This window comes from Tasmannia lanceolata, unplaced genomic scaffold (assembly GCF_043159265.1).
Source record: "Tasmannia lanceolata isolate RefF3 unplaced genomic scaffold, GAP_Taslan_0.1 ptg000008l, whole genome shotgun sequence".
NCBI classification, from domain to species: Eukaryota; Viridiplantae; Streptophyta; class Magnoliopsida; order Canellales; family Winteraceae; genus Tasmannia; species Tasmannia lanceolata.
The window spans coordinates 1,527,499-1,554,330 of NW_027518685.1; the positions used below are offsets into that span (position 1 = coordinate 1,527,499).

The 26,832-nt window shown below is 38.6% G+C and overlaps 2 protein-coding genes and 1 non-coding gene across 3 annotated transcripts; 2 read left to right on the forward strand and 1 right to left on the reverse strand.

Moving 5' to 3' along the window:
* Window positions 1-857: 857 nt before the first annotated feature.
* LOC143882514 (external alternative NAD(P)H-ubiquinone oxidoreductase B2, mitochondrial-like) lies at window positions 858-11,526 on the forward strand. Its single transcript, XM_077385995.1, has 10 exons — window positions 858-998; window positions 2,896-3,172; window positions 3,873-4,079; window positions 4,285-4,535; window positions 6,647-6,866; window positions 6,999-7,103; window positions 7,701-7,973; window positions 8,150-8,271; window positions 10,463-10,582; window positions 11,195-11,526. Exons 1-10 carry the CDS (start codon window positions 910-912, stop codon window positions 11,280-11,282), a joined length of 1,752 nt encoding a protein of 583 aa, XP_077242110.1. The 5' UTR covers window positions 858-909; the 3' UTR covers window positions 11,283-11,526.
* LOC143885651 (U6 spliceosomal RNA) lies at window positions 5,302-5,399 on the reverse strand. Its single transcript, XR_013253527.1, has one exon. It is a non-coding gene; the product is annotated as a U6 spliceosomal RNA (small nuclear RNA).
* A 6,270-nt stretch (window positions 11,527-17,796) lies between the features above and the next one.
* On the forward strand, window positions 17,797-26,503 carry CNGC4 (cyclic nucleotide-gated cation channel 4). The gene is made up of 7 exons (XM_077387191.1): window positions 17,797-18,335; window positions 20,790-21,005; window positions 21,765-22,075; window positions 22,882-22,990; window positions 23,849-24,085; window positions 25,425-25,511; window positions 25,889-26,503. Exons 1-7 carry the CDS (start codon window positions 17,832-17,834, stop codon window positions 26,402-26,404), a joined length of 1,980 nt encoding a protein of 659 aa, XP_077243306.1. The 5' UTR covers window positions 17,797-17,831; the 3' UTR covers window positions 26,405-26,503.
* The last annotated feature ends 329 nt before the right edge of the window (window positions 26,504-26,832 follow it).

Below are 26,832 nucleotides of genomic sequence, written 5' to 3' on the forward strand. Positions count from 1 at the left end.
TGCCCGTTAAACTTAAATAGAGACATAAAGTACACTGGAAAATTTGTGTATTCCCTATAATTAGGGCAATACACCCACGAAAAGAGAGAAATTTCCTTTGCATTCCTTCAATTACCGGATCCTAGAGATATTGAATTGACACTTGTACTCATAATGAAAGTCCAAGGTTTGGTAAATAGAAAGTTGTTTGTTAATGCAAGCTCTTAAATCTCTTCATATTTTACATTTATTACTGCCAATTTGAACCATCCAAAGATTCTTTTTTAGATTTCTCATTTCCCAAATTGTAAGTGTTAGATTAGATAGCAGGGATATTCATACCATCTTTGAATCCTTCCACTAAATCTTCCTTTTTCAGCTCTTTTCAACATTCCCACAAAAGGCCTCAGCCACCTTGACGAACAACCTTTTGGCTTATACATTTGGCCCAACCCACTTTGCCAAAATATTGTAACCATCTTGACCCACACTTTTTGGCCTAAACTCCACTAACTCTATATAGCTCCATGTTGAGAACATGGTTTAAAATTTCGGTTTCGGTAACCGTTTTGGACCCTACCGAAAACCGAAATTTCGGTCCCAAATTTGGTAAATGGTGAAAAATGAAATTTCGGAAAATTTCGGTTTCGGTCTCCACCGAATTCCGGTCGAAATTTAAAACCATGGTTGAGAATTAGGGTAATAAATGTTTTTTTCCTCTCTTCTATACTCGGTTGCCAAATCAACGGAAGAAAAATAAGGACATGTCACGTGACCTGATTCGCTAACTTTTTGGAGGTTAGTTTCTCTCCTCTACACTGTCTATAAATATGCCCCCACACAAAAACCGATACCAGATTTATTTCTTTAATAATCTGTCTTAGACTGTTTCAGAGAGAGAGAGAGAGAAAGCGAAAGTGAGAGACAGAGATGCGCGTATTCTCGTTCTTCGAGCGATCTGCTCGTACATTCCAACATTCTCCATCATATGCTAAGATCATCGTTATCTTCGCCATCAGGTACTTTTTTTTTTTTCTTCATATGTTTCTTTGAAAATGCGCTGGTTATTTTGCTTTTATCTGATCTGTTCTCCAAGCTTTGATTCATATGTTTGTTCACAAGTGCTTTGTATGTTTAGGATTGAATTTTCTTTCTTTGATCTTCTTTGTTGGATTGGATGAACGGTGCTACTCAATCCAGCGCTTCACAACGCAGTGTTTTTCACCTTTGTGCATGTGCCACTGGTGATCCTGACCGTTGATCTAGTCAGTCACCATGTAGTCACATCTGTAAGATCAACGCCTATAAAAATTAATGGTTTCCTTTCTCATTGAAGCCCTAAAAGATGCTTTATTTAGCAAGGGATTATGATAATAGGACAGCCAGAGGACAAGAGGCAATAACTTGGATTTGTGCACCATTTTAATCTGGTCATGTATTTGTGGAACATGTGGTGGCCACCTTTATTGCTAAGAAAAGAATCTAACAAGTAATCATTGGAATAACAATTTTCTTTTAGGAATGTATAGTTTAATGATTGAAACTTGGGTCATATTAGTTGATATACAAATAACTTGTTTTAGGCTAAAGATAAGAATAAGTCTACGGTACGAAAGAATTAAAAAGCACATGTACTATAGCTTGTACTATTATAGTATTAATCGCAAAGTTCTTATGTGGAAATTGACTGATAGAATGAGAGGTTAATTTCTTGCTATTTTGGAATTACTTAATCTGGGAAACGGTTTTCATTTTCAACTATTTTTTTTTAAATGGTATTTTCTACTAGGTTAGGGTTAGAGAAGAGAGGAAGAAGGAGAGGAGTGAAGGATGGAGAGTCTCCACTAGGGAGCTCCTCATGGATATGTTGTATATATATGCCCATATGGGGCAAGTGATGTACAATGACAACAATACCCTCTAACATACACCTAATGACTAAACTACCCTAATACATGTTATTCAACAATCATAATACATCTTCATTGGTCTGCTTAAAAGTCAACCCCCAATAGTTGAGAATAATTGATGACTGCATGTTAAATCATTTGAAGGGTTACCATATCCTGTCCATGGTTTTAAGACCAAAATCGAAACGTTCTGAAACCGAAATTGGTGAAACGATCGTCAATTTCGGCGAAATTTGGAAAAAAAATATTAATTTTTTATTCCTTTCCCAAATTTGAGCCGAAATTACCGGAATTTCAGCCCAAAAAATCGACATTTCGAGTGTCTTTACCTAATTTCAGCTGAAATTTCGGTTTCGGCTAGGTCCGAAATTTATGCCGAAACCGAAATTTCAAACCATGCTCCTGTCTCAGTTCCAGTCGAAGAGTGAGAAATTGTTATATGCTTCTTACACCTTAAAGCCATAAAATTTCTTCCTATGAAAACACAATCAATGGTAGATTTCTTGCCATCTAAACATCATGCAAAATCTCCACGAAAATCCTAGGAATAGTTGCTCACTGATATTGACATTTTTCAAATGTTCTTTACAATTTTGATCATGGATTGGTACATTGAAAATGCTCAATTTATTTGAGCGGATATCATTTTATGCTTGTCATGAAACTTGTATTTTTTATTCTTTTATGCTTATAATGAAACTTGTATTTTTTTTATTTCATTTCAAATTATATCTGTATAGTGACTCCTTTTTCAGGCACACTAATTTCCCTCTCTCTAATGGAACTTGTATTTTTTTATATTTCATTTCAAATTATATCTGTATAGTGACTCCTTTTTCAGGCACACTAATTTCCCTCTCTCTCTCTCTCTCTCTCTCTCTCTCTCTCTCTCTCTCTCTCGTATTTCATTTGTACTGCAATCAATATAATTATATTATTCCTCTGTAACATTTAAGAAATCTACCATCCTTTCTAATTTGCACTCACTTTACTGGTTGTATTGCAGTGGTGGGGGTCTTGTGGCTTATTCTGACTCAAGATCAGACAATGGTGTTTATAATGTCAAATCATCTCAAGTGGATGCCAAAAAGAAGAAGGTGGTAGTGCTTGGAACAGGATGGGCTGGCACAAGTTTCTTGAAAAATCTAGATAGTTCCCAGTATGATGTTCAGGTGGTGTCACCCCGTAATTATTTTGCATTTACCCCTTTGTTACCAAGTGTCACATGTGGTACAGTGGAACCACGCAGCATTGTTGAGCCAATTCGCAAGATAATTAAAAAAGTAAGAATAACCGTATTAGACATAATTGATATTATATGGGGCTTATATCTTGTGGAATACCTTGTCATTTTGTGTGAACTTCATTAATATTGTTTTGTTAATTGTATCTATACTCACACTCCTAGCTGCAGAAGAATTCATACCCAATGTCCTATCCCAGTGTCTTACTTTCTCTTCTGCTAGACATTTAGTCTAGCAGAAGAGATGTTTAGTCTATTCTGCTAACGTAGAAGAGACATTTCAAGAGAGTAGTGATGCAGATATCGACATTAGTCTTCGGGAGTGAAATGATTAATAAGATGTATATCTGTATATATATTTATTGGAGAAGTTTATTTCAGTTGTAATGGAGGGTTTATGCAAAAAATTCAAGCAAGTAGTAATGCAAAGAAGCGAATCTACCAATACTTATTAGAGCCATTTGTAATGGAGGGTATAATCAAACCAGCTTATGTCTTTCATGGCTCTGATTGTGAAGTTTCGTATAGGAATCCACAAAGAAACGATACAATTGATCAAAATGATACCCTGGTTTTTGCTTGATTTTTGCCATGGAAGTGGCAACTGTTCTTTTTCGTCTTTATCTTTTCATGTGGAAGTAGCAACTTTTCCCCTAAAGTTCTTTTGGTTTTCATCATCCAAATATGATTTAGTCTAGTCACGAAACAGTGTCATACCTTCTTCTGTATTTGTTTGGCAGAAAAGTGGAGAAATTCAATTTTGGGAAGCTGAGTGTGTCAAGATTGATGCGATAAATAAGAAAGTTCAATGTCTCTCTAACCCGAGCATAAACTCGGAACCCAAAAAGGAATTTCTTGTGGATTATGACTACTTGGTGATTGCATTGGGAGCTAGGGCAAATACATTTAATACTCCGGGTGTGGTTGAGAATTGCCATTTCTTGAAGGTAAAACATCTCACTTTCCTTTTTAGAACCCTACATTGGAAGCATCTTATCACTTGTTTATGGGTTTTCCAGGTAGTTGCTGATGCTTCAAGTTGTCCTTAGAAGTTCGTATTAATATTTTGGATATTATTAATAGGACTTCTTTCTTTCCTGCATGGAATATGAGTTTTATTATGACTTCAGAAAAATATACATCTTCATGCAGGAAATAGAGGATGCTCAGAAAATCCGTAGGAGTGTGATGGACTGTTTTGAAAAGGCCAGTCTTCCAAACTTAAGTCATGAAGAGAGGAGGACGAAACTTCATTTTGTAATTGTTGGTGGAGGCCCAACTGGTGTGGAATTTGCTGCAGAATTGCATGATTTTGTCTCTGAAGATTTAGTCAAGTTGTATCCTACACTTCAAGGCCTAACGAAAATAACAGTCGTTGAGGCAGGAGATCATATCTTGAGCATGTAAGGAAAAAAATACAGTATTCCTATATCCATTTACCATTTAGAATATTGGTAATGCCCTGAGATATGGATAACTTCCATGAATCATAATACTTATCTTTTGACATTTCTTTTATTAAAAAAGGTAGCCTACTGAAATTTATTTTACACATTAAGTGCCACTTGAATTTTTTGCTGAGGCTAACTCAGACGATTACATAGACTTCCTTGTTTCTTATATATTACCACAAAGAATATAGAAATGGTGTTATTCCTAATAATGTCAGGCATGATCGAGAACCACTCTAACTATTGCAGGGTCCATCCTCTCTAAGTTGTTTTTCAATTCTATTAAAAGCTAGCGGGTGAGATTGCCTTATATATTTTGCAGTTTCTGGTTTAGTTAAGGTAAAATTTTGAACCACATATAACTAAATATCCATTCCTATGGTCTAGGAGTTGAAGCTGTCACGCCCCAACCCCACTGTGTAGATATTGTCCGGTTCTGGGTCATCTACCCTCTCCGGTTTTGTTTTCCAGCAGCACTAACCGTGCCCGACCCACTCCGCGGGGTCCGCCCCTTGGAGATGCTGAAAACGTGTCTACACAAGGAGAGGGGGAATCTACATATATAGCCCAGGAACTTTTCCCCCCTTTCCGATGTGGGATCTCACAATCCAACCCCCCTTAGGGCCCAGCGTCCTCATTGGCACACCGTACTGGATGGGAGGTCCCGCTCTGATACCATTATGTCACGCCCCGACCCCACTGTGTAGATATCTACCGAAAAAGTTTGGACTATTTCTCGATTTGTGCGTGTCATCCTTGGGCAGGGGCAATGCTAATCTTCTCTGTATTGTTCCAATTTTATCGGATGTCATCTACCCTCCCCGGTTTTGTTTTCCAGCAGCACTAACCGTGCCCAACCCACTCCACGGGGCCCACCCCTGTGTAGACGCGTTTTCTGTGAAAAAAAACCGGGGAGGGCTGCGGCCCTGAACCGGACAATATCTACACAGTGGGGTCGGGGCGTGACATATGGTATCAGAGCGGGACCTCCCATCCAGTACGGTGTGCCAGCAAGGACGCTGGGCCCTAAGGGGGGTGGATTGTGAGATCCCACATCGGAAAGGGAGGAAACTTACTGGCTATATATGTGGAGTTCCCCCTTCCCTGTGTAGACACGCTTTATGCGGAAAAACAAAACCGAGGAGGGCTGCGGCCCAGAACCGGACAATATCTACACAATGGGGCTGGGGCGTGACAGAAGCTACTAGAAGTACCTAGTTGGCTGGAAATGAAGACCGTTATCTGATTGTATGTGGATTATTGTTAAAGAATTCCAACATATTAACCCTAATCTCTACGACTACCTGCCAGGGGGTTTTAATTGGTGTTGTTTGAAGAATGTGAATAACATTTTCCTTTCTACATTGGGCTCTAGGGGTCTTTAGGCCTTTGTTTGGTCTGAAACTTGACAGTGATTAAGGTTTTAGTGTCCTTTTGGCTAATTTTAACTGATGCTACGAATGAGTTTTAAGTTGGTTTTGGAAGGCCCCATCTAAAGGAAAACATGAACAGTAAATGTGGGCCTATATGTTTCTAATATTTGTAGAATCACAACAGGTTTATGGGAGTTTCTATTATATGCTTAAAAGGATTCTTGTTTTGGAGTGTTCTAGGAGTATCTTAAAGTTAGACAGTGTCTAGGAGGGGTTTAATGATTTTTTGTGTCCAGGAGGTGGTGTGGTGTTTCGGAGAAAATGGTTTATTGATATGATTTAAAAGTTAAAACACTATTTTTAGAGAGATTTTGTTAATTATGTAAATTTGAAGTTTAAGCAAATGATCCTGGCTTAGCTGTTGGTTTTCACATTGAAAATAACAAGCAATGCTCTTGTTGTCTCTATCATATTGTTGTTTTCTTCAAGTATTTTTTTTAAAGTTTGAATGTCTACACCGTGTGGTTGTGAGATTTTATCCTACTGGCATTGGAGCAGGTTAATTCATGCATTAGTTATGGTGATCAAGAATTTGAAAATTTTCAACTCAAGTAGTTGATTAACATTAACAGATTTTATTGATTCAATTTCCAAATCTTGCTCTTACGCTTTAGAAGTGCTCTTCTATAGGTTTGATAAAAGAATCACTACATTTGCTGAAGAAAAGTTCCAAAGAGATGGTATTGACGTGAAAATAGGGTATCAGGTTGTGAGTGTATCTGATAAGGACATTACTATGAAGGTGAAGCCAAAGGCAGAGATTTGTTCTGTGCCATATGGCATGGTTGTCTGGTCTACTGGTATCGGAACCCGTCCTGTCATTATGGATTTTATGAAGCAAATTGGTCAGGTTCAGTGTTCTACGCCCATTTCTCTCCGACTCACTAATCTCTTCTTTGAAGTAGACTGAATTCCGAATATATTATTTGCTTCTGGGAGAATTATAATTCCTATTGATTCACTTGTCTTCCCCCAAGCACAGGCTAATAGGCGGGTTTTAGCAACTGATGAATGGCTTCGAGTTGAGGGATGTGATAGTGTATATGCACTTGGAGACTGTGCCACAATACAACAACGTAAAGTCATGGTATATGCAGTCTTTACAATAGTAATTACTGATTACGAGGCACTTGGCAATAGTACTTACCATTGTGAGGCATTTGGATCCTTGCCGATGATTTCTCAAGCAGTCCCTGGTCCACACTCTGCATTACATTCAGATTATTATTTTATCTTAAACCAAATAGTGGTTGAGTCAATTCAAATTCTCTTATCCTATTCACTTTTAATTAGAATCATAACATGAACCATGTGAGTTCCTGTAACTTTAAGGAAGATGTTTTCTCCAAGGAGGTAGCCCCTCGAAGTGGCTTTTCTAGAGGGGAAATTGTATCCCTAAGTGGCTGCACTAATCCTATTTTTTAGAATTCATTAGTTTGTTCATATCCGATGTTGATATAAGCTTGCAAATGTAGAGAATTGATCAAAATCACAGTGAATGTATTTGTTAGTGAAAAGACCTTCTGGTCTCTAGATTGACTAATGATCAAACTAATTGTGCTCATACTAAATTGAACTTGCTCAAAATAGGATCATTTTCTTGCATTTCTTAATGTAGTCTAGCACCTATTCACATATTAATTTAAATTTTCAGTTAATTGTTTTAATGGAAAGATGTTTTCAGGAAGATATTGCTGCAATATTTAAAATTGCGGACAAGGACAAATCCGGTACTTTAACAGTTAAAGAATTCCAAGATGCTATCGATGATATCTGTGAGAGGTACCCCCAAGTGGAGCTCTATTTGAAGAACAAAAAAATGAGAGATGTTGTCGATCTGTTGTACACTTCCAAGGGGAATGATAAACCAGAATCCAAAGAACTGGATATTGAAGAATTTAAGACAGCTCTTTCTGAAGTGGATTCCCAGATGAAGATTCTTCCTGCAACTGCTCAGGTGATTTTCTCTTCTACTTTTCATCCAAGTTATTACTTTGCCGATGAAGCTTAAAATTTATTTTACACGTTGCTTGTAACACGTGGAACAAAAATATAAACTTTACGGGAATGGCATCTTCTGAGTAATCATCTCCTCACATTTCCATTTTTTGGTACTTTTTTGTGAAACTTAAGGTTGCTGCTCAAGAAGGCACATATCTTGCTAGGTGCTTTAACCGTATGAAGGATGCGGAGAATAATCCTGAAGGTCCTCCCCGTTTTAGGGGAACGGGTCGTCACCGATTTCGTCCTTTTCGGTAAATTCGACATAGCTAATTTCTCTGTGATCTGTCATTTTAATTGCAGTGTTTCTCTTAATTTAACTGAGCATCAAATTTTAAGTCCAGTGCCTTAGCTACCCGTACAACATTGCTTACAACAATGTACACCTTCCACTTTTAAGTTCAATGCCTTAAAAACTTAGTGTTCAAAACTTCAAGTCCAATGCCTTAACTCCCCATCATGTCAGTTCAGTTTCATATTTTTTATATGTTGTGCCGATGCGAACATTCTAGAAAAATAAATATGCTTGAAAAGGGGTTTGGTTCACTTTCATATTTTATTCTGTCAATTATGTATACATTGAGCCCACTGGATTGGCTCAGTATGCAGTGGGTTTTTTGGGTGTCCTTAGGGGACTTATTATCTGGATGGAGGTGCTGGCATTGGGCAAAAGAGGCAAATTTCTTTGTACTGAGATGGGCATTTTCTGCTCCTCTTGGCATTGCCAACTCGATTCAGGCAGGTTACAGCTCTGCTCACTGGCCTTCACACCTAACATCTTTGTCTTTAGTGGAAGGGGGACACAAGAACATCAATAGACGGGCCGCCTCAGAATGGAGAGGCCTGTGGAAACTTGGGAACTACTTAATGAAATTTTGGATATTTGCAAAGGAAAGAAGTGTCCCTTTACCCATGTTTTCAGGGGATGCGAATTTTATGGTTGATGATCTAGCTAAGGATGGGATGGCTAGCAATTGGTTTGTAACCATGTCCATACTAGTTTCAACCAAAACTCTTTGGAAGCCTGTTCAGTGAACATATTATGAGTTCTCTTTAATATTTATAATTTTTCTCATTATTTTAATTTATATATCTATTAAAAAAATTATGTTAATCATTTATAATTGGCATGAGTTCTCTTTAATATTAGAAACAGATATTTGTACTGTGAATGTATAAGATCAGTACTAAATTATGTTAATGCAATTATCTGTAAGACAGATGTTTATATGTATGATACAATACTGGTACTCAGCAAACAGAAGTAATTGCATTAGTGAATATTTATCTTCAATTAGTATTTCATTGAGTTATATACATAGTATGACAGGGCATTCAATGCTTTTTAGCTGGTCGTTCTTCTTAGGGTTGAGCATTTCTAATGTCCTGGCTTACTGATACCACAAGAGAAAGGTATCATTTCCGTATATTTCTTAATTTTCTACCAGCTAATACAACTTCAGTTTTCTATGTCATTCCTTATATATCTGCTGTCTTTGATTTTTATGAAACGCTGTCCAAATATAGCATCTGAAAAATCGTGAGGACTGATGTTTCACTTACCTTCTATTTGGGTGCTTCTCCCACTCCAGAATCTCATATTCCTTTCCATGGGGCTTCATTTATTTTCTATTTTTTCTTGCTTCTTTTACCTCTGTTCCCAATTCTCTCATGATAACTAAAGGGAAATGATATCAGCACAACCGTGTTTTAGTAATTGCACTAAACCATCTTGTCTTTTCTTTTCTACTTGGCTTGTGAGACCAATTAGAAGCCAATTAGAAAAGAAAAGACAAGCTGAGTTAGTGCAATTATAAAAACATGGTTGTGCTGTTATCATTTCCCTAACTAAAATCATCATTAAATGGACTAATGAGAACTTAAGAGATCTTAATTTGATGCTTGAAATAACTCGTTCTTTTGGCCAAGGAACTGCTTTCCCTTTGCTTAAATCATGTGACCTGTGGCTCGACCACAATTATTGATTCTGATTTTACCTGCCCAAAGCTGTAAAATTAAATTTTTTTAGATGTTGTGAACTTGTGATGTTCTCAAATCAGACTTGGGTTTGAACGTACTTACTACATTTACAGCTTTTGCAAAAGAAGTCGACATAATAACGTAATTTTGAGTCCAATAATAGGTTTGGCAATCACAATCAGTTGCCATAATATTAAACGAACAGGGCTTAAGTGTTCTATGACTAAATCACCATTATAGAATTGCAACATATCATCTAACAGTTCCAAAACCCATGAACAGCCCTCAGAAATGGTAGCGTAGGCATGCAATTTAGGTGCAAGAAAGCATTGTACATCTTTCGCTGGTCTAGCATTTTGGGCTAGTCATATCACATCATTTTTTCACCATTTACCAAGTAGAGAGAATTTGTTCACAGCTTCTTGTTTCATGTCATCTTGTTTTCTAACGAATTGCTAATCTCAGTTACAGGCATTTGGGTCAATTCGCTCCATTGGGAGGAGAGCAAACAGCTGCTCAACTTCCCGGAGATTGGATTTCTATAGGTCGCAGTAGTCAGTGGCTTTGGTATTCTGTATATGCAAGGTATTTTTATTTATTTTTTTCTCATTTCCACATACGAATTTTCATTTTGCACGATAGGCTCGCGAGTTTTTTTTTTGAACGGCAAGTGAAAATTCATTGAAAACGGGACCGAGGAGGACCCAGAGAGGACAAAAAAGGCTCACGAGCCTATGTCCTCTTGCCATTCAAAATATAGGCTTGCGAGTTTGTATTTATGTGAATACATGTTTGTATATGTGTTCTGGGTTCTGATTTTCTGATTGCCTTAGGGGCCATTTGGATACACGGATTTTAGAATCCAGCTTTTAGTTTGAAAAAAGTGTAAAAGAGGGTCATGATCAAACTGCTGGTATGCTGCCCTGGCAGCGTTTTTTAGATTTTAAGTAAGAAAACCAGGTTTTAGAAATCTCTCCCGCATCCTGCGGTTTCTAAAACCTGGAAACATGGGACGATCGCCAGCTCTCTTACTGTCGGAAAGAATGGCTAGAAATCAGAAAACGACGGCTGCTCTCTTTCTTCTCTTGTCTCCCAACTACAATTTTGGTGAAATCCAGGATTCTAAAATCCAAGTATCCAAATGGCCCCTAAATGTTTATATGGATTCTGATTCCTTATATGTTCTTCCAACTTTAGCAAGCAAGTCAGTTGGCGCACGAGAATGTTGGTGATATATGACTGGGCAAGACGATTCATATTCGGAAGGGACTCAAGCCGTATTTGATGCAACCTGGGCACTTGCAGAGAAGCTCTGATTGGTGTCTTTATCAACCCGTTTCCTCCATTGATTCATTGTGTACGTTTTTCTTCTTTCTTTTTTCACTACGCGAATGTTTTTTTTTTTTTTTTGACATGATCAGTGAGGTTTGAATTTTTTTATTCATCAGTAAATCATAACTGTTGGATGATTTATGCTTCAATAATTCAAAGAATGCTATGAGTTGATCTCTACCATCGTGCAAATGAGTTGTATTGGATCTTTTCTGAGAAAGAAAACACAAATTTTCAGGTGGGTCTTACATACTGGCACTGAAAACAGCAAATAGAGAGTCCAATTACTAATTTAAAGTAATTCACTGTAACCATTTAAAACTTTACTTTTCTAGAGCTTGAAAACACCTTTTGAGTTCCATATTGGCTGATAAATTTACCTGAAAGTATGTAAATCTCTACAAAAGGATTACAGTTGCCCCTACTTTTATCCCCCTAAAGAATATACCCTGGAAATTTTACCTGTCCTAGGCATTGGGAGTTGATATCCACATCCCCTTGTTTTGATTGGCAGTCTTCCCTCCATTCTTGGAAACAAAAAGGGGTTGTTACAATTCTAAAAAAATATAGTGATAGTATCAAAACTAGGGGTGCAATTTGGGTCCGGTTGGGTTGAGCTTTTGCTAAACAATGAATTAGAAAGAAACCCAAACCCGACTTACTTTTATGGTAGAATCTTAACTAGACTTCTAAAAAATCAACCGAAGTTGCACCCCTAATCAAAACACATGTCAACAACTAATCACAGAAGTTATCACCATGTCCTTTATTCACGAGGGTTCTTTTTCAAATTTTCATCTATCGAGTACGGGTGAAAAATCAACCATAAGCTCCTATTTTCTGCAAATGTGGTCACATGCATAGGATCCTTTCCATTTATCTGAAAAAGCCGAGCGCAAATGGATGTTAAAAAGGGCGGCCTAGTGCACGAGGCTCGTACCATTGCAGGGTCTAGGGAGAGCTAGATTTTCGCAGCCTTACTCCTGGTTTGCAGAGAGGCTGTTTCGTGACTCAAACTTATGACCACCAGGTCACAATGGAGCAACCTTACCGTTGCGCCAAGGCTCGCCCTCTTACTAAAGGACGAAATAATCTGTTTTCTCCTAGGCATGCAACTCGGGCCTAACCTAACCCAAGGTACTATACCCTCTAACCTAATCTGCGCTAACATGAGCCTCGGGTCTAGGTTCAACCGTAACAACCCACCTTTAAATCTCTCAACCCGAACCCAACCTATCCTTTTCCAAATTGGGAATGGTTGAGTTGGGTTGGGTTTGGGTTGGCTCAGGGTAAAATTAGGCAGGAGTTCAGTTTTACTGTAGGTATTCAGTAAATGGTCTCTCTTTTTTTATTATTATTATGGCATGTTAGGGTTCCATGCAAAAGCAAAGATCTCACATCGGTAAAGTGAAATAGATGTGGATGGGTTATAAGGGAATGGGCACCCTCTCTCTAATGGCTAGCTTTTAGGGGTGAGTTCTACCCGGTTAAATTCCATACATGACAGCAGTTCAGTTTAACTACTACTACCCGGTTAAATTCCATCCATGACAGCAGTTCAGTTTTACTACTACTACTAAGTTCATATCCGTGATTGTATACTATTCAAAGCTGAAATTATTAAATGCCTGGCTACTATACGAGATACCTTCTGCTACTACTTCTAGTGGTACACGTGAAGTTGAGAGTAGCATGATTGTTCTCTTTTAAAAAATAATACAAAATACTACATGTTAGATGAATAGAATATATTCTAGGCATAATTTAGACAAGAAAGAGTATTGGATGATCAGTCTATTATTGTCTGCAGCCCCAGAGTTTCGTGTACAGGGAAATAATATTCCACAACCCCCACCCCCCTCCCCTTTGCAGCAGTTTCACCCCTTATGTTAAAAGGGCGTGCCATAGATTCTGTTTGAATCCCTGTTTGGATTGCAGGAATTCTTAGGAAAATTTTGGAAAGGAAAAACTCTATCAAATTTTCTAGGGCAGTGATATTCCCCTCCCCCACCCGAGTTCACAACCGTAACAACACTACTAAACTGGTCTCTCTCTAGTCTATAACACATGAACCGTTGGTGGGCCACGCGTATTTGTCAAAATGAACTGTACGGACCACACCATAGGATGATCCAAACTTTCCATTTGATGGGCACAACGAAAATAGGTTGCGCCCCTAAATATCATTTCCATAGGATGATCCTAGCCCTCCGATCTAAAGAGAAACTGTATATTATGGAAACCTCTATAGATTGGAGGGTTGAGATCATCCTAAGGAAATGATTTTTGGGGCACAAACTATGTACATTGTGGCTCATCAAATGGATGGTTTGGATTATCCTATGGTGTGGGTTGTAAAGTAACATTAAGGCCCAATTGTAGGCCCCACCCATATTTTTCAAAATGAAGTGTACGGCCCACACCATAGGATGATCCAAGCCGTCCATTTGATGGGCCACAACATAAATAGGTTGTGCCCCCCAAAATCATTTCCATAGGATGAATCCAACCCTCCAATCTATAGAGGTTTCTATAATATGCAGTTTCTCTTTAGATCGGAGGGCTATGATCATCCTATGGAAATTATTTTTGGGGGACAAATAGGAACCATCTATCAATGATCTTTCTCTCATTGACTAACTTACTGCAGATTGTTGTTTTTTCCTCATTTTACAATATATTTGTCGCACTTGTTCAAACAGTTAAAACCCTCCCATCAAATTGATTTTTGGGTCATGATCCATTTTAGGAGGGGTCTAGTTAGCTTACATGTGCATTCGTTTACACCACCCTCTGTTTTTGTTCTGGATGTAGCATGAAAGAAAAAACAGGGCTGTTTCCTCTCGTCCGCATCCGATTCATGAGATCATCCTGACATGTAAAATAGAAAATGTCACATCTTCTAACAAAATAAGCATCTTTTTGATCTATAATTCTACTAGAAATTGGTTTAGCATCGGTGCCCACCATTTTACACCTGATGTTATGGGTGGGATGGGATAACGTTTTACACCTCATGTTTTGTATGGGTGGAGCCTACCATTTTACAGCCCAGATTTTGATACGACAGGCCCACCATTTTACTCCTAATATTACTGATGGGTGAGGACTGAGGCCCACTATCTCTACCCAAACATACATTAGGTTGGGCCTCGAATTCTAAGTACAGCTATAAGGAGAAAAGATAACAATCTAGGACAAGCTAAAAAGCATCGTACAGAGAAATAGGACTTTTACAGAGAATGGCTAGGGAACTTTTCAATAGATTTTGTCTTATTCATTTAATTCATCTAAGTGGCGCCTGCTAAATGCCTTTCTAGAAAGTCCCTAGCAAATCCCTTGATTTTGATAGAACTTTTCAATAGATGTTGTACTCATTTTCCCAACTAATTGTACAAGCCCATGGGGAAAATCTAATAAAAGAGATGGGTGGAAATAACAAAAACAAGTGGGTGGCAATATTTTGGTCCCATTTCCACAAACATTCACTTTATAATCTACGGAATGTCATTGGGGCAACCCAACATACATAAAATTCGGAAAAAAGCATGAGTAATGTTCATAGTCTCCATAGAAATCTTCATGATTTTTTTTAAAAATGGGTCTATAACTCCAGTAGGAAGTACAACTATTTTTCTGAAAATAGCTTATTTTTTCCTATAAGTTGATCATTGTTTATACAACCCTGAAGTCAGAATGTCGTCATGATTTTCATAGTAGAGAAGTGCTACACACGTTACTCTGGGTTTGCTTCTTACGATGTTGTCTGGAGAAGGCAATTACAGTTTATTACTCTATGTTTTTTAAATAGCTTACTTTCCCAATAGGTTAATCATTGTTTATACAAACCCTGAAGTCTGAACCTCGTCATGATTTTCATAATAGAGAATTGCTATACACGTTAATTTGGGTTTGTTTCTTCCGATATGGTATTGACTATGGAGAAGCAATTACAATTTCTTTGGCTATGTTTCTATCAATGTTAAATGGGCGTTTCTTTCGATGTAAAATTTGTTTTATGTTCATTTTTACAACATAAAACAAAATTTAAGTCCAGTTTTACGTCGAAAGAAACGGAGACCGAGCTCCGTCTCTTTTGATGAAAAATGAGTGTAAAGCAAATTTTAGGCACATTTTCAGTTGAAAATTGTGTGAAATTTGGTTTGCGCCCATTTTATGTCGAAAGAAAGAAGAAAAACAACCTTTTGTAAATGGGATTTGCTAGTATTCATTGCAAAAGGCATTTCGTGGATGATCTGTTGCATATCAGAGCAGCCAAACAAGCTCACTTTTCAGCAGATCTTGTCCTCATTTGCGATGTGGCTTCACTGACATGCAACATACCATCCGCAGAATGCCTTTTGCGATGAACGTTAGCAAATCCCTTTGTAAATTGTTGAAATTCATTAAAATTACAAAACTGCACCACTTTTAGGGAAATGATATTTCCACCCAGCATTGGGGTCTATTTGTAGGGAATTTAATTGGGTGGAACTCACCCCTAAAAGCTAGCCATTAGAGGGGGGGGGGGGGGGTGCCAATTCCCTTATTACCGATCCCCATCCATTTCACTTATCCGATGTGGGACTATTTGCTTTTGCATGGAACCCCAACATATTCTAATAGGCATGTGAAACAACCAATTACTGTAAAAGCTTAAGCTATTAGAGTTGGTGTTATTTAATCATTTATACTTCATCAGTAATTTATACTTTTTTTGGGAGGGGGGATGATATATTCACCTCTTTTTCTTACTTGGGCCACTTGCTCGTATTGTAAAATTGTATTGTAAAATTGTAGTCACAAATAGGGCTCCAACAGGGTCGGGTTGGGTCGGGTTTTTCAAAACCTTAGCCCAACCCTGGATCCCATTATCTCGGCCCTGACCCGCCCTGACCCTAAGTCAGGGCTGAAAAACCTCAACCCATTACCCGCCCTACAGGGTATTGTGCTGGCCCTGGCCCTAATTGACCCTAGTGCAAATACCTGTTAAGAGTGCAAAAAATAAAGCAACAACTTATCATATGGAACAAAATGATCAATAAATAGAGAAAGGGAACAAAATAAGACAATATGAATTCAACAACATGACGGGCAACAGAGACAATTAATAATAATAATTTAAAGAAACATCAATCCAAGATAATAGAAAACATTAGCAAAAGAAACATGCACAGATGGTTCAATTCTATAATAGAAAACTTAGGGTCGGGCCGGGTCAAGGTACCCGAGGTATTAACCCAAAACCTGCCAGACTGAGTCAGGGTCTAAAAGAATGAATCCTGACCCGCCCTCAGGGTTAGAAAATCCAGCCCTAACCCTGTTCGGGGTCAGGGCTGACAGGGCCAAACTTGCACCCCTAGTCACAAATATACAAGAGAGGACTGGCACATGGAAGAAAAGGGGGCGAATACATCTCTTCAAATAATTCCATTTAACAACGGATGGAAATCAGCACCACCAATCGATCTTGTTCGTGCCATATAAGTGCCAATTTAGGATCTCCAGGGAGGGGCATCTTGGGCCGTTTCTGCCCAAAAGCTCTAAGAATCAGAAAAGCCACGATGGCTTTTTGTGAAATTTCTAAAGATGAACGTTCAAGGACTAAATTGAAGAAATGGACAAAAGAGGAGTAAGGTGAGGGATGTGTAAGTGGCTCAGGCCCTCCACACATCACCTTTCATATTATTGATTTGCAAGAAAACAAAAGGGTGCGAAGCTGCAGCGAAACTCCCTCTTCGAAATTTATATGAAACCAACCTGTACCTCTCTCCTCCTACTTTTAACTAGAAATTAATTTTCTTCTCTTGGAGCCTTTCTGCCCACTCTTTTATATTTACTAAAACATCCCTCCTTTCCATACCAAATTTTTAAGTAAATGACTATTTTACCCTTGAAGACGTTACAACACACACCCTTCCTAACAATATTTGGGCTAGTGTACTTGCTCATGCCCTCTCCCACCACTCTATTTTTTTTTTTTTTCTTGAAATGGTTCGATTTGATTAACAAGGGAAAATCACGACCTAGACAATCACGGGTTAAACATAGCAATACAATGGATGGGCAGAATAGAGGGACAGAAACCCTTGTCAAGGAGCGAGAAAATTTCATGGCTGCCAAACATGGTCTAATCTAGTAAAAGGCGGACGATATAATGCTAGGATGCGATATGGATCTGCTGAAATCCTGGTCAGAGCCTTATAGTACATATGGACATTTTGCTAATGTCACAGTTCATTATCTACTAACCGTGGTCATACTTGTAGTTTCATTCTATTGCATTTTTTTGCTGCAAGGTCATACTTGTAATTTCAATCTATTACATTTTTTACCGCAAATTTCCATTTATTACAAACTACCCCTTCTTCCATTATTGCAATTATTGTGTCTATCTTGGGCTTGTTATGTCCATTCTCACCGATATGATGACAGATATTAGATATTCTCACCTCTCTCATATATATTCCCAAAAACCCTCTAGGATTCTCTAATCTAAAGCATGGCAAGTGAGGAAGCTCAACACCCTTCAAACATGCATATCAAAGACGACCAAGACGAAGAAGATGAAGAAGAAGGAGAGGAGGTAAATTCACAAATGTGCAAAGGCAAGTGTGGTCCTAGTAAGGGAGTTTGGTTGTTGGGAGGTGTTTTGGACCCTAGAACCAAGTGGGTTCAGGAGTGGAACCGAGTGTTCCTCCTGGTCTGCGCCACTGGTCTTGCTGTGGATCCTCTCTTCTTCTACGCGCTATCTATAAGTGACACATGCTTGTGTCTATTCATCGATGGATGGTTCTCCATTACAGTCACCGCACTCCGTTGCATGACCGATGCCTTGCATGTGTGGAACATATGGTTGCAGCTCAAAATGGCTTACAACAATGATCACTCGCGTTTCGTAGATGAAGAAGGAGGCAAGATGAAAGGCCGTGGGGCTGCAATCAACTATATGAAATCCAAAAAGGGCTTCATCTTTGATCTTTTCGTTATCCTCCCTGTTCCTCAGGTTAGTATTTTATCTCACCCAACTCGCTAGAGAGTCATAGCTACTATTTTGAAGAATGGCTGTTTTGTGCATGCGTTGGAAGCTCTTCACATTGCTACAGAGTGGTTTCTGAGCTATTGCCTCACAACAGGTCCTAGATTCAGAACCCAATAACTCCTTGATATTAAAAATCCACTTGTACAGCCAATCCACAAAAAGAGGAGGCCAAAGGTGAGGGGGAGTGTGGAAGTATAAATGATTAAAATAACATGCACCAACTCTAACAGCTTAGGCTTTTGGACTTATTGGTTGTTTCATAGATTCAATATACCATTCCCTCCCCCTCTTACCAAATTTTTTTTAAAAAAGTAGTTTTTGGAAGAAACGGTATTGGTAAAGATAAATTTTGTAGAAGCCAGTTTTATGGTCTTTCTCTCTGTCATGTTTCTGTTAAGAAATCATACGAACTAGTAATAGTTTCCGTGTGCTTCATTTTCTCTTGCAAAAATTAGATAGTCCTATTAAGAATTGAGAAAGAAAAGAGGGGAATAAGAAAGGGGTTAAATTACTTCCTGGTTAAGAAGACTAATTATTCTCAGCTTGATATCATATAGTGGAGAAGAAAGAAGAAGAAAGAAGATAGATTCGTGGGAGGGCAAGCTCATTGTAGATTCTATTGGGTTTGTGGTCTTAAACCTTTTGAAAGGAAGGTTGGTGTGGGTGCTAATGTGGGACTTGGGAGTTCTTCCAATCATGCGGAGAAGAGCATAAAAACATGAAAATGGATCAAAGACTTACCAATAATAAAGGAAATTGAAGTTGATTAGGTTATTAGACACTTTCATATTTTAATACTTGTAAGAGTGAAGTCATGGTCATGGGAAACTTCCTGAGAAGTTACGTTTAATTGTTTATATAGTGACATTTTGTTTGTTCATATACATAAATGTACGAGGGTAGGATTTGGAGCTCTCCCCCGAATTTTAACTGCTTGTACGTCCGTGTACGCATGATAAGAATCTCTCTCTCTCTCTCTCTCTCTCTCTCTCTCTCTCTCACCCACACATGAATTTGCTAGGTAATTTCGTTTCGTGGCTCACTTTTCAGAGAACAGCCACTTGAGATGCGTTGAATGAATAGGACAAAATCTGCTCTTAGGTCGCTTTTCTCTCTCTCTCTCTCTCTCTCTCTCTCTCTCTCTCTCTCACACACACACACACACAGAGAAATGTACATCACTACGTTTCAAAAAAGATCCTCATCTCAAACAAGATCTTTGAATTTTTCTACACAATTTACAATTGCCTTTTGGAGAACAAAAGGGCAATTATATGTTTTGGTAATTGTTGTGAAAAAAATAATATAGAGTTTCAAGGAAACGTAAATAAATGGAAAATAATCACCTATAGAGAATACAAGAGATTTACATGATTCATCACGTTTTAGGCGAGGGAGATCAAAGAGCTTCTACTATATGTGAAGATTACAGAGTACATAATACAATCTACAACCGTGATATAATATCCCAACTCAAGTCTCTGAGAAGGATAAATAATGTGCAACAACCAAGAACTGGTCTAGCTAGTCAAACAATTGTTCAAATTTTGAATTTCAAGATGCGATGGCAACTCACAACAAATCAAAGTGAAAGAGATTTTGTCTATCATTCTTTATGGTTCGCTCAATTTAAGAGTCTCACGTAAACATGAAAACTATTTTATTTTCATATTACAAAATGCCTTAGTAAGTCTTATCCTGTGCCCCCTTAAGATTAACCCCCCTCCTCCCGACCCCCTCTTTTCCCTACACAGATAACACATGGGGTGAGGAAGTAACTCAGGCCAAATTGTAATCGCAAGGGGCCAAAGGAAGATGTACAAGGGATAGAAGTTGAAGCATAAATATAACACCAATCATCAAATTTAAGGTTATTTAATATTATCCTCTACATGTTTAACTGCGACGGATCGGGTGGAGGGCTTCTTAGAGACAACAGGGAGCCACTATATGGGCGTTCACTGGCCCGATAGGTAGAGCGGATTCTGATGAAGCTAAGCTAGGTGGTCCTTCAATATATAAGGCTAACCGAGGAGACTAACTTGTTATCATTGGGGGGGGGGGGTGATTCCCTCAACTTTATTCAATGGTTAATCAGAAGTCATCCCCACCCTTGGAGGTTTTCGAATCTGATGGATGAGATGCAGGACATAGTGGGGTCTTGATCTATCTTGTATCGTCATGTCAGAAGGGCGGCAAATAGTGAGGATGATGCTTTGGAGACGTTTGACTTCCTTCCCCCTTGAGATTGTAGTGGGTCTATTTTTTATGTATCTTATTTTTCCTTTCTGTAATTTCCTCTCTTTACCTGACCATCTTGTTCTTGATGTATGGTTCTTTTCTTCTTAATATAATTTCTTGTACATTAAAAAAAATATTACTTTTTCGAATTGTTAGAGAATGTCTGATATATTGCAGGTCGTGTTATGGATAGTAGCTCCAGCTCTGATAGACAATGGATCAACAACATCGGTAATGACTGTGTTCTTGATCATGTTCCTCTTCCAGTACCTCCCAAAGATCTATCACTCGGTCTGTCTCCTACGCCGTATGCAAAACCTCTCAGGCTATATTTTTGGGACTGTCTGGTGGGGAATTGCACTCAACATGATTGCCTATTTTGTTGCATCACACGTGAGTATTCTTCGCCATCATCTTATTTGATCTTTGCTATTAGTTGGAGTGTACAAATTATAGATCCTACTTCACAAGCAAATCTGATTAGAGAAATTTAGAATAGGAACATGAAAAAGAAAGGTGAGAATACACAAGTAACTCTCTTCTTTATACTCTCCTGATTTCTCTTCTTTGTCAAAGAGCTAGCTTGCCACATCTATTTATCTTAGACTATTTACTAGAATTAGGGACATCTAGGGCATATTTGGGAACCATGAGAAAAAAAATTCCAAGAAATATTTTATGACCAATCCAAGGCCTTCTTTGAACTCTCCTGATTTCTCTTCTTTGTCACAATTGGGCAAACCAAGATTCCATGAAATAATTTTTCATGGTAGCTAAACATGCCCTAAACTCTTCAAGAGGAGTCTAAATTTATATACAATTTCTAGGTATAAATAAGCACTTATTTAGGTTTAAAGTAATGCAATTCATCTAAGTGTCATATAGTGTTTAATTCTAAAGTGTGAGAGGCGATGCAGAACCTAATTTCTGACGAATGTAAGGCCTTGTTCGTTTTGGATTTTGAGAATTGATTTTTAGTACAAAACTGATTATTGGCTCAAAATTAAACATAATTTTGGGGGTGCAATAATCAGTTTTGGACTCAAAAATCAATTCTCAAAATCCAAAACGTAGAGGGCTTAAGTACTTCAAAATTGAATGTAACATAATTAGAAGAGAAGTCTTAAAATAACTTGGTTTTCTTCTCCAAAGGCTGCCGGTGCTTGCTGGTACTTGCTAGGGATACAGAGAGCTGCAAAGTGCTTGAAGGAAGAGTGCAGAGCAACAAAAGGGTGTGGGCTAAGGATCTTAGGGTGTGAAGAGCCCATCTACTATGGTACAACAATGGTTAATAATAGAGAGAGATTGGCTTGGGGAAACAACACAGGTGCAAGGTCTACGTGCATAATAGGTAGCGATAATTATGATTATGGAGCTTATAAATGGACAGTTCCTCTGGTTACAAACACAAGCCGCTTGGAGAAGATACTCTTTCCCATCTTTTGGGGTCTAATGACCCTAAGGTAATTAGCATTCATCCATTATTTTTAGGGAAATGATTTCAGCGCTCCAATGTTTTGATAAACATGTGCTCAATTGTTTGTCGTGTAGTATTTAAAGGTTTTAAGAGCTTTTTGAGAACCGTAATATCCTCTGTCATTCCTGTAAATACTACACGACAAACAAGTGGAGCACATGTTTATCAAAACACTGGAGTGTAGAAATCATTTCCCTATTTCTATTCTCCATTTTAAGTGCATGGACGCCAAGATGAGCTGATCACAACTTTAATTAACTTTAACTTTGGCAACCATGAATTATTTTCCTTTGAAAAGGGGGTGGCCCAACGAAGAAAAGGGGGCGAATATGTCATTTCCTAATTTATTTCACCAAAAAACCTGAAAAGTTTTACCTGAAATAAATTTACCTAAAAAGGGTCATTACCAAATCTTGGAAAAATCATTTCTCAGGTTTTTTTCATAATTGTGAAACATGCCCTAAAGGGCATGGTACCATGTAGCACCGTCCCTTTGTAATTTGTGTAAGAGGTTTGATCATATAGTCTGTGGGACCCCGATGGTGAAAATAATGGCAAAACATGGCAAAGACAAATCCTACTTCGGGCGAGTCGAAGGGGTTTTGATTAACTCGGTAGAGGAAAATGCAGAGTCGGATAAAAAGTAGGCCAAAAATTAAAAGGGAATGAAGGATTGACTATGGGTGCAGCTCGGATCAATTTTGGGGAATTCAGGTCGAGTAACTTGGGTTCGGGTTGATTCTAACTGATTTTTTTAGCAAAAACTTAATAAATTTTATACGTTGTGAACAGCACTTTTGGGAACCTTGAGAGCACAACAGAATGGCTGGAGGTGGTTTTCAATATCATCATTGTAACGAGCGGGCTCCTTTTGGTCACCATGTTGATTGGAAATATCAAGGTAAGAGAAAGAATGCAAATCTGATTGGAATAGATCAATCGAATGAGATTTTCCTAACAAGAGAGTGTCTTGGCAATTCACCCCCCTTTTTCAACAGAAGAACCACTTGTAGCTGAATTCATATGAGGCTGCATTTCTCTACTGAAAAAGATGGGGCTGCAAAATTGCCTAGACAATCCCTCCTGACGAAGAATTATGCATTAATGCTCGGCCCAAGCCGAACTGCCCATTTGCTCAGGCAAGTAACTTGAAGGTTGGGTGGGTCCATACCGTTTATCTATTGGGTCCCACTGTGGACTTGGCATCTGTTCTTCCCCACCATGCTTGCAACTTGAATTACTTTTTGAGCATGAACAGTCCAAGGTGGATCCTTTAAGATGACTGATTTAGAATGAATAATAATGGGCCTATCTTTATGGTCCGTCGGCCCAACCCAAAATGCCCAGCATATCTTAATGGGCACCCACACAACAATACATTTGGGAGAGACTCCTGTTTTGTCCCACCAGTTTTGGTAAAATCCTGATAGTTAAGCTGGTGGACCCCCTTGTAGAGATGTCATCTCTTGCTGGATGATCATTATAGTTAGATCGATGGTCTACAAATGTACAGTCTAGCATCAGATGAGTGGGCCCAATCATCGTGTGATTGGATTGTCTTTAATCATGTATACATCTTTTCTAACTAAGGTCCTGTTCGTTTTCGAATTTGAGAAATGATTTTTGATTCAAAAACTGATTAATTTGAGTTTAATAATCAGTTTTGGACTTGAAATCCAAAACAAACTAGGCCCAAGTCTTTTTCAACTTTCATAAAATGCTTAACAACTTGCATGTCTTAATATACAATGGGGGCTAGGTGTTCCTACATGCAACTACGTCGAAGAAACAGGCAATGCATTTGAAGATGAGGAATGTGGAGTGGTGGATGAGGCGGAGACACTTGCCCCAGGGTTTCAGGCAGAGGGTTCGACAGTACGAACGGCAGAGATGGGCCGCTATGAGAGGTGTGGAGGAGTGCGAGATGATCCAAAATCTTCCCGAGGGTCTTCGGAGGGACATCAAGTACCATCTCTGTCTGGATCTTGTGCGCCAGGTAACACCATCTTCTTTTAATCTTACACTCACTAGTACTAGTGCCAGATCATGGGCCATTCTTTGTCGAAGTATTGAATGGACAATTTACAAATTTGGGCCCGTTTCTACTTCGAGGTTGTAACTCTGGTATGAGCCTGGTCCAAATCATATGCAAACACATTCCGACAAATTGCAATTGCACTGCATGGGGATTTCAAAGGGAAAATCTAAGAGCATAGATGTAGATGAAGTAAGAAATTAGGACCTTGAGCACATATCTTTCGGGCTGTTAATGCGTTGTTTGGAGATGGGCCTATAGACACTACTTCAGCCCGTACTCGGACCAAGCCCATGAAGCGTGTTGACAAATCACAGCGAACCCAACTTAAGAGTGCCAAAGTTTCTCAATGCTTGCTAAGAAAATACTTGTTATTTGAACTTAATTTGAAAAAAATGGCAAAGGATCCTTTTTTCTAGGGAAAGAAGAATTATTTCTTATATATTTTTATGAAGCACAGATGAGAAAAGGCCCAATAGGTTGTCCCCAAAGGTGTCATCCGGTCCATGTCTTAAAATTTTAGGCCCATGGCCTGTTAAGTCAAATTTCCACACAAGTCATCTTAGAAGGCAGCAGTCGATGAGCTGCAAAGAGCTCCGAGCGTTGTTGTACATGCATATTTTTTATAGGTAGAATTTTGTTCTAGGCACCCTTTGGTATGTCCTTTTGTTGGCTACGTTTCCATATGCTTAGAAAGCTAAAATTATTGGAAGCCCATGGGCCTTAAAAGTAAAGACCCTATTACAGCCAAACCTAAGATGCATTCTAAGGTCGTTTGATCAGACCATTGAGAGACCAGAGATTACGAGTGTCAATGGATCCATCAGAAAGGATCCGAACGTCAATGACATGACTTGGGCATAACATCTAGAGCCGAACATCGTCCTTTGAATCCATATCCTACCAGAGATATGGGTGTACACCATGTACTCATGGCTCAAATCAAGGGGCGCAATTTGGGCCGAGTCGGGTTGAACTTTTGCTAAAAAATGAATTGGTATAAATCTAAACCCGACCCGATTCTGTGTTAAATGCTGAACCCAAATTCCCAAAAATTGACCCCAGTTGCACCCCTATTCAATTGATATATAACTCCCAGATGGTAGTGAATGCACTATTTTTTTTATCATCCTTTGCAAGCAATTGATGAATGGTTAGGATCATCAAATGATTGGGGCATCTTGGGTATAGGATTTCTATGGGGAGTCACTTCATTCACTCTCATGTAAGTGCATGTGCCCGATATAATTCATAGCAGGAATTGAAGAGCTTGTTTTCTAATGGTTTGAATATATCTCAGGTACCCTTGTTTCAACATATGGATGATTTAGTCTTGGAGAACATATGTGACCGCGTGAAGTCTCTCATCTTTCCCAAGGGCGAAACGGTGAGTTTCAATTTCTCATTCAGAGAGAGAGAGAGAGAGAGAGAGAGAGAGAGAGATCCTACTTTTTTAGAATTATCATTTCCCAAAAATAATTCTTAAATTTCCTACTTTTTTTATACAAGAAAAATTATAACTTGAACCAACCCTATTGAATTTTTATTTAGAGGGCCCTTCAATTTATAACCAAGTTTTTCTAGATTAACCAAGATCATATTATTTCCCTCTAAATATTGAAAATTAAGAAAATATTTTCCATCAAAAATGTTTTTCTTGCAATCCGAAAAGGGGTCTAAGTGCTCTACATAAGCACTAAGGTTCATTATTAATCAACCAAGATTAGCGAAAATCATTTGTTTTACATTAATCATTTTCCACAGATAACTAGAGAGGGTGACCCAGTTCAAAGAATGTTGTTTGTAGTAAGAGGACACTTGCAAAGTAGCCAATTACTTCGAGATGGTGTCAAGAGCTGTTGCATGTTGGGACCAGGTAATTTCAGTGGCGATGAGCTCTTATCATGGTGCCTCAGAAGACCCTTTGTCGAACGCCTACCACCTTCATCATCGACACTAGTGACGCTTGAGACTACAGAAGCATTTGGGCTAGAAGCAAGTGATGTCAAGTATGTGACCCAGCATTTTCGCTACACATTTGTTAATGAAAGGGTGAAGAGAAGTGCGCGTTATTACTCACCGGGGTGGCGAACTTGGGCGGCGGTGGCGATTCAACTGGCGTGGAGGAGGTATAGACACCGGTTGACCCTCACGTCATTATCTTTCATACGCCCTCGGAGACCCCTTTCGCGGTGTTCCTCCTTAGGAGAAGACAAGCTTAGGCTCTACACTGCTCTCTTAACCTCCCCTAAGCCAAATCAAGATGATTTTTTATTCTAGTGAAATCATGTGGTGGTTCTTTATCGTAATAAATGATATATTTATGTCTAGAATTTTATCCTAGCTATATGTATTACCATATATGCCTTATTCCTTTCACATTCTTTCATAAAAAAGAGGAAGGATAAACTGAAGAGATGGACCAATGGGGCGCCCTTGTAGCTGGTTTTTGCATGGGCACCCTTTAATTTAGCATTCCTCCTTAAAAAAATCCTGAGGCCTATAAATTATGAGTGGACTTCACCTCCGCATGCCACTAAGTGTGTTTACCGAAATCAGCCCTTTTACTTTCTGGAAGGTCAATGAGCTGATTTCGGGCGACCTACTTAGTCGCAACCGTAGTTAGCAAAAACGGCTTTTTTTTTTCAAAAACATGTTGTTTAAAAATCATTTGAATGCTATGTTTTTTAAACTTTTACAGTTTTTTT

Excerpts from the sequence above, each read along its gene's own strand:
- CNGC4 (XM_077387191.1), top strand. The coding sequence starts at position 17,832 with ATGGCAAGTGAGGAAGCTCAACACCCTTCAAACATGCATATCAAAGAC. Across the intron at positions 22,076-22,881 it reads TGGGGTCTAATGACCCTAAG|CACTTTTGGGAACCTTGAGA; the intron begins GTAATTAGCATT and ends CGTTGTGAACAG. Across the intron at positions 22,991-23,848 it reads TGTTGATTGGAAATATCAAG|GTGTTCCTACATGCAACTAC; the intron begins GTAAGAGAAAGA and ends AATGGGGGCTAG.
- LOC143882514 (XM_077385995.1), top strand. The coding sequence starts at position 910 with ATGCGCGTATTCTCGTTCTTCGAGCGATCTGCTCGTACATTCCAACAT. Across the intron at positions 4,080-4,284 it reads AGAATTGCCATTTCTTGAAG|GAAATAGAGGATGCTCAGAA; the intron begins GTAAAACATCTC and ends ATCTTCATGCAG. Across the intron at positions 6,867-6,998 it reads TTATGAAGCAAATTGGTCAG|GCTAATAGGCGGGTTTTAGC; the intron begins GTTCAGTGTTCT and ends CCCCAAGCACAG.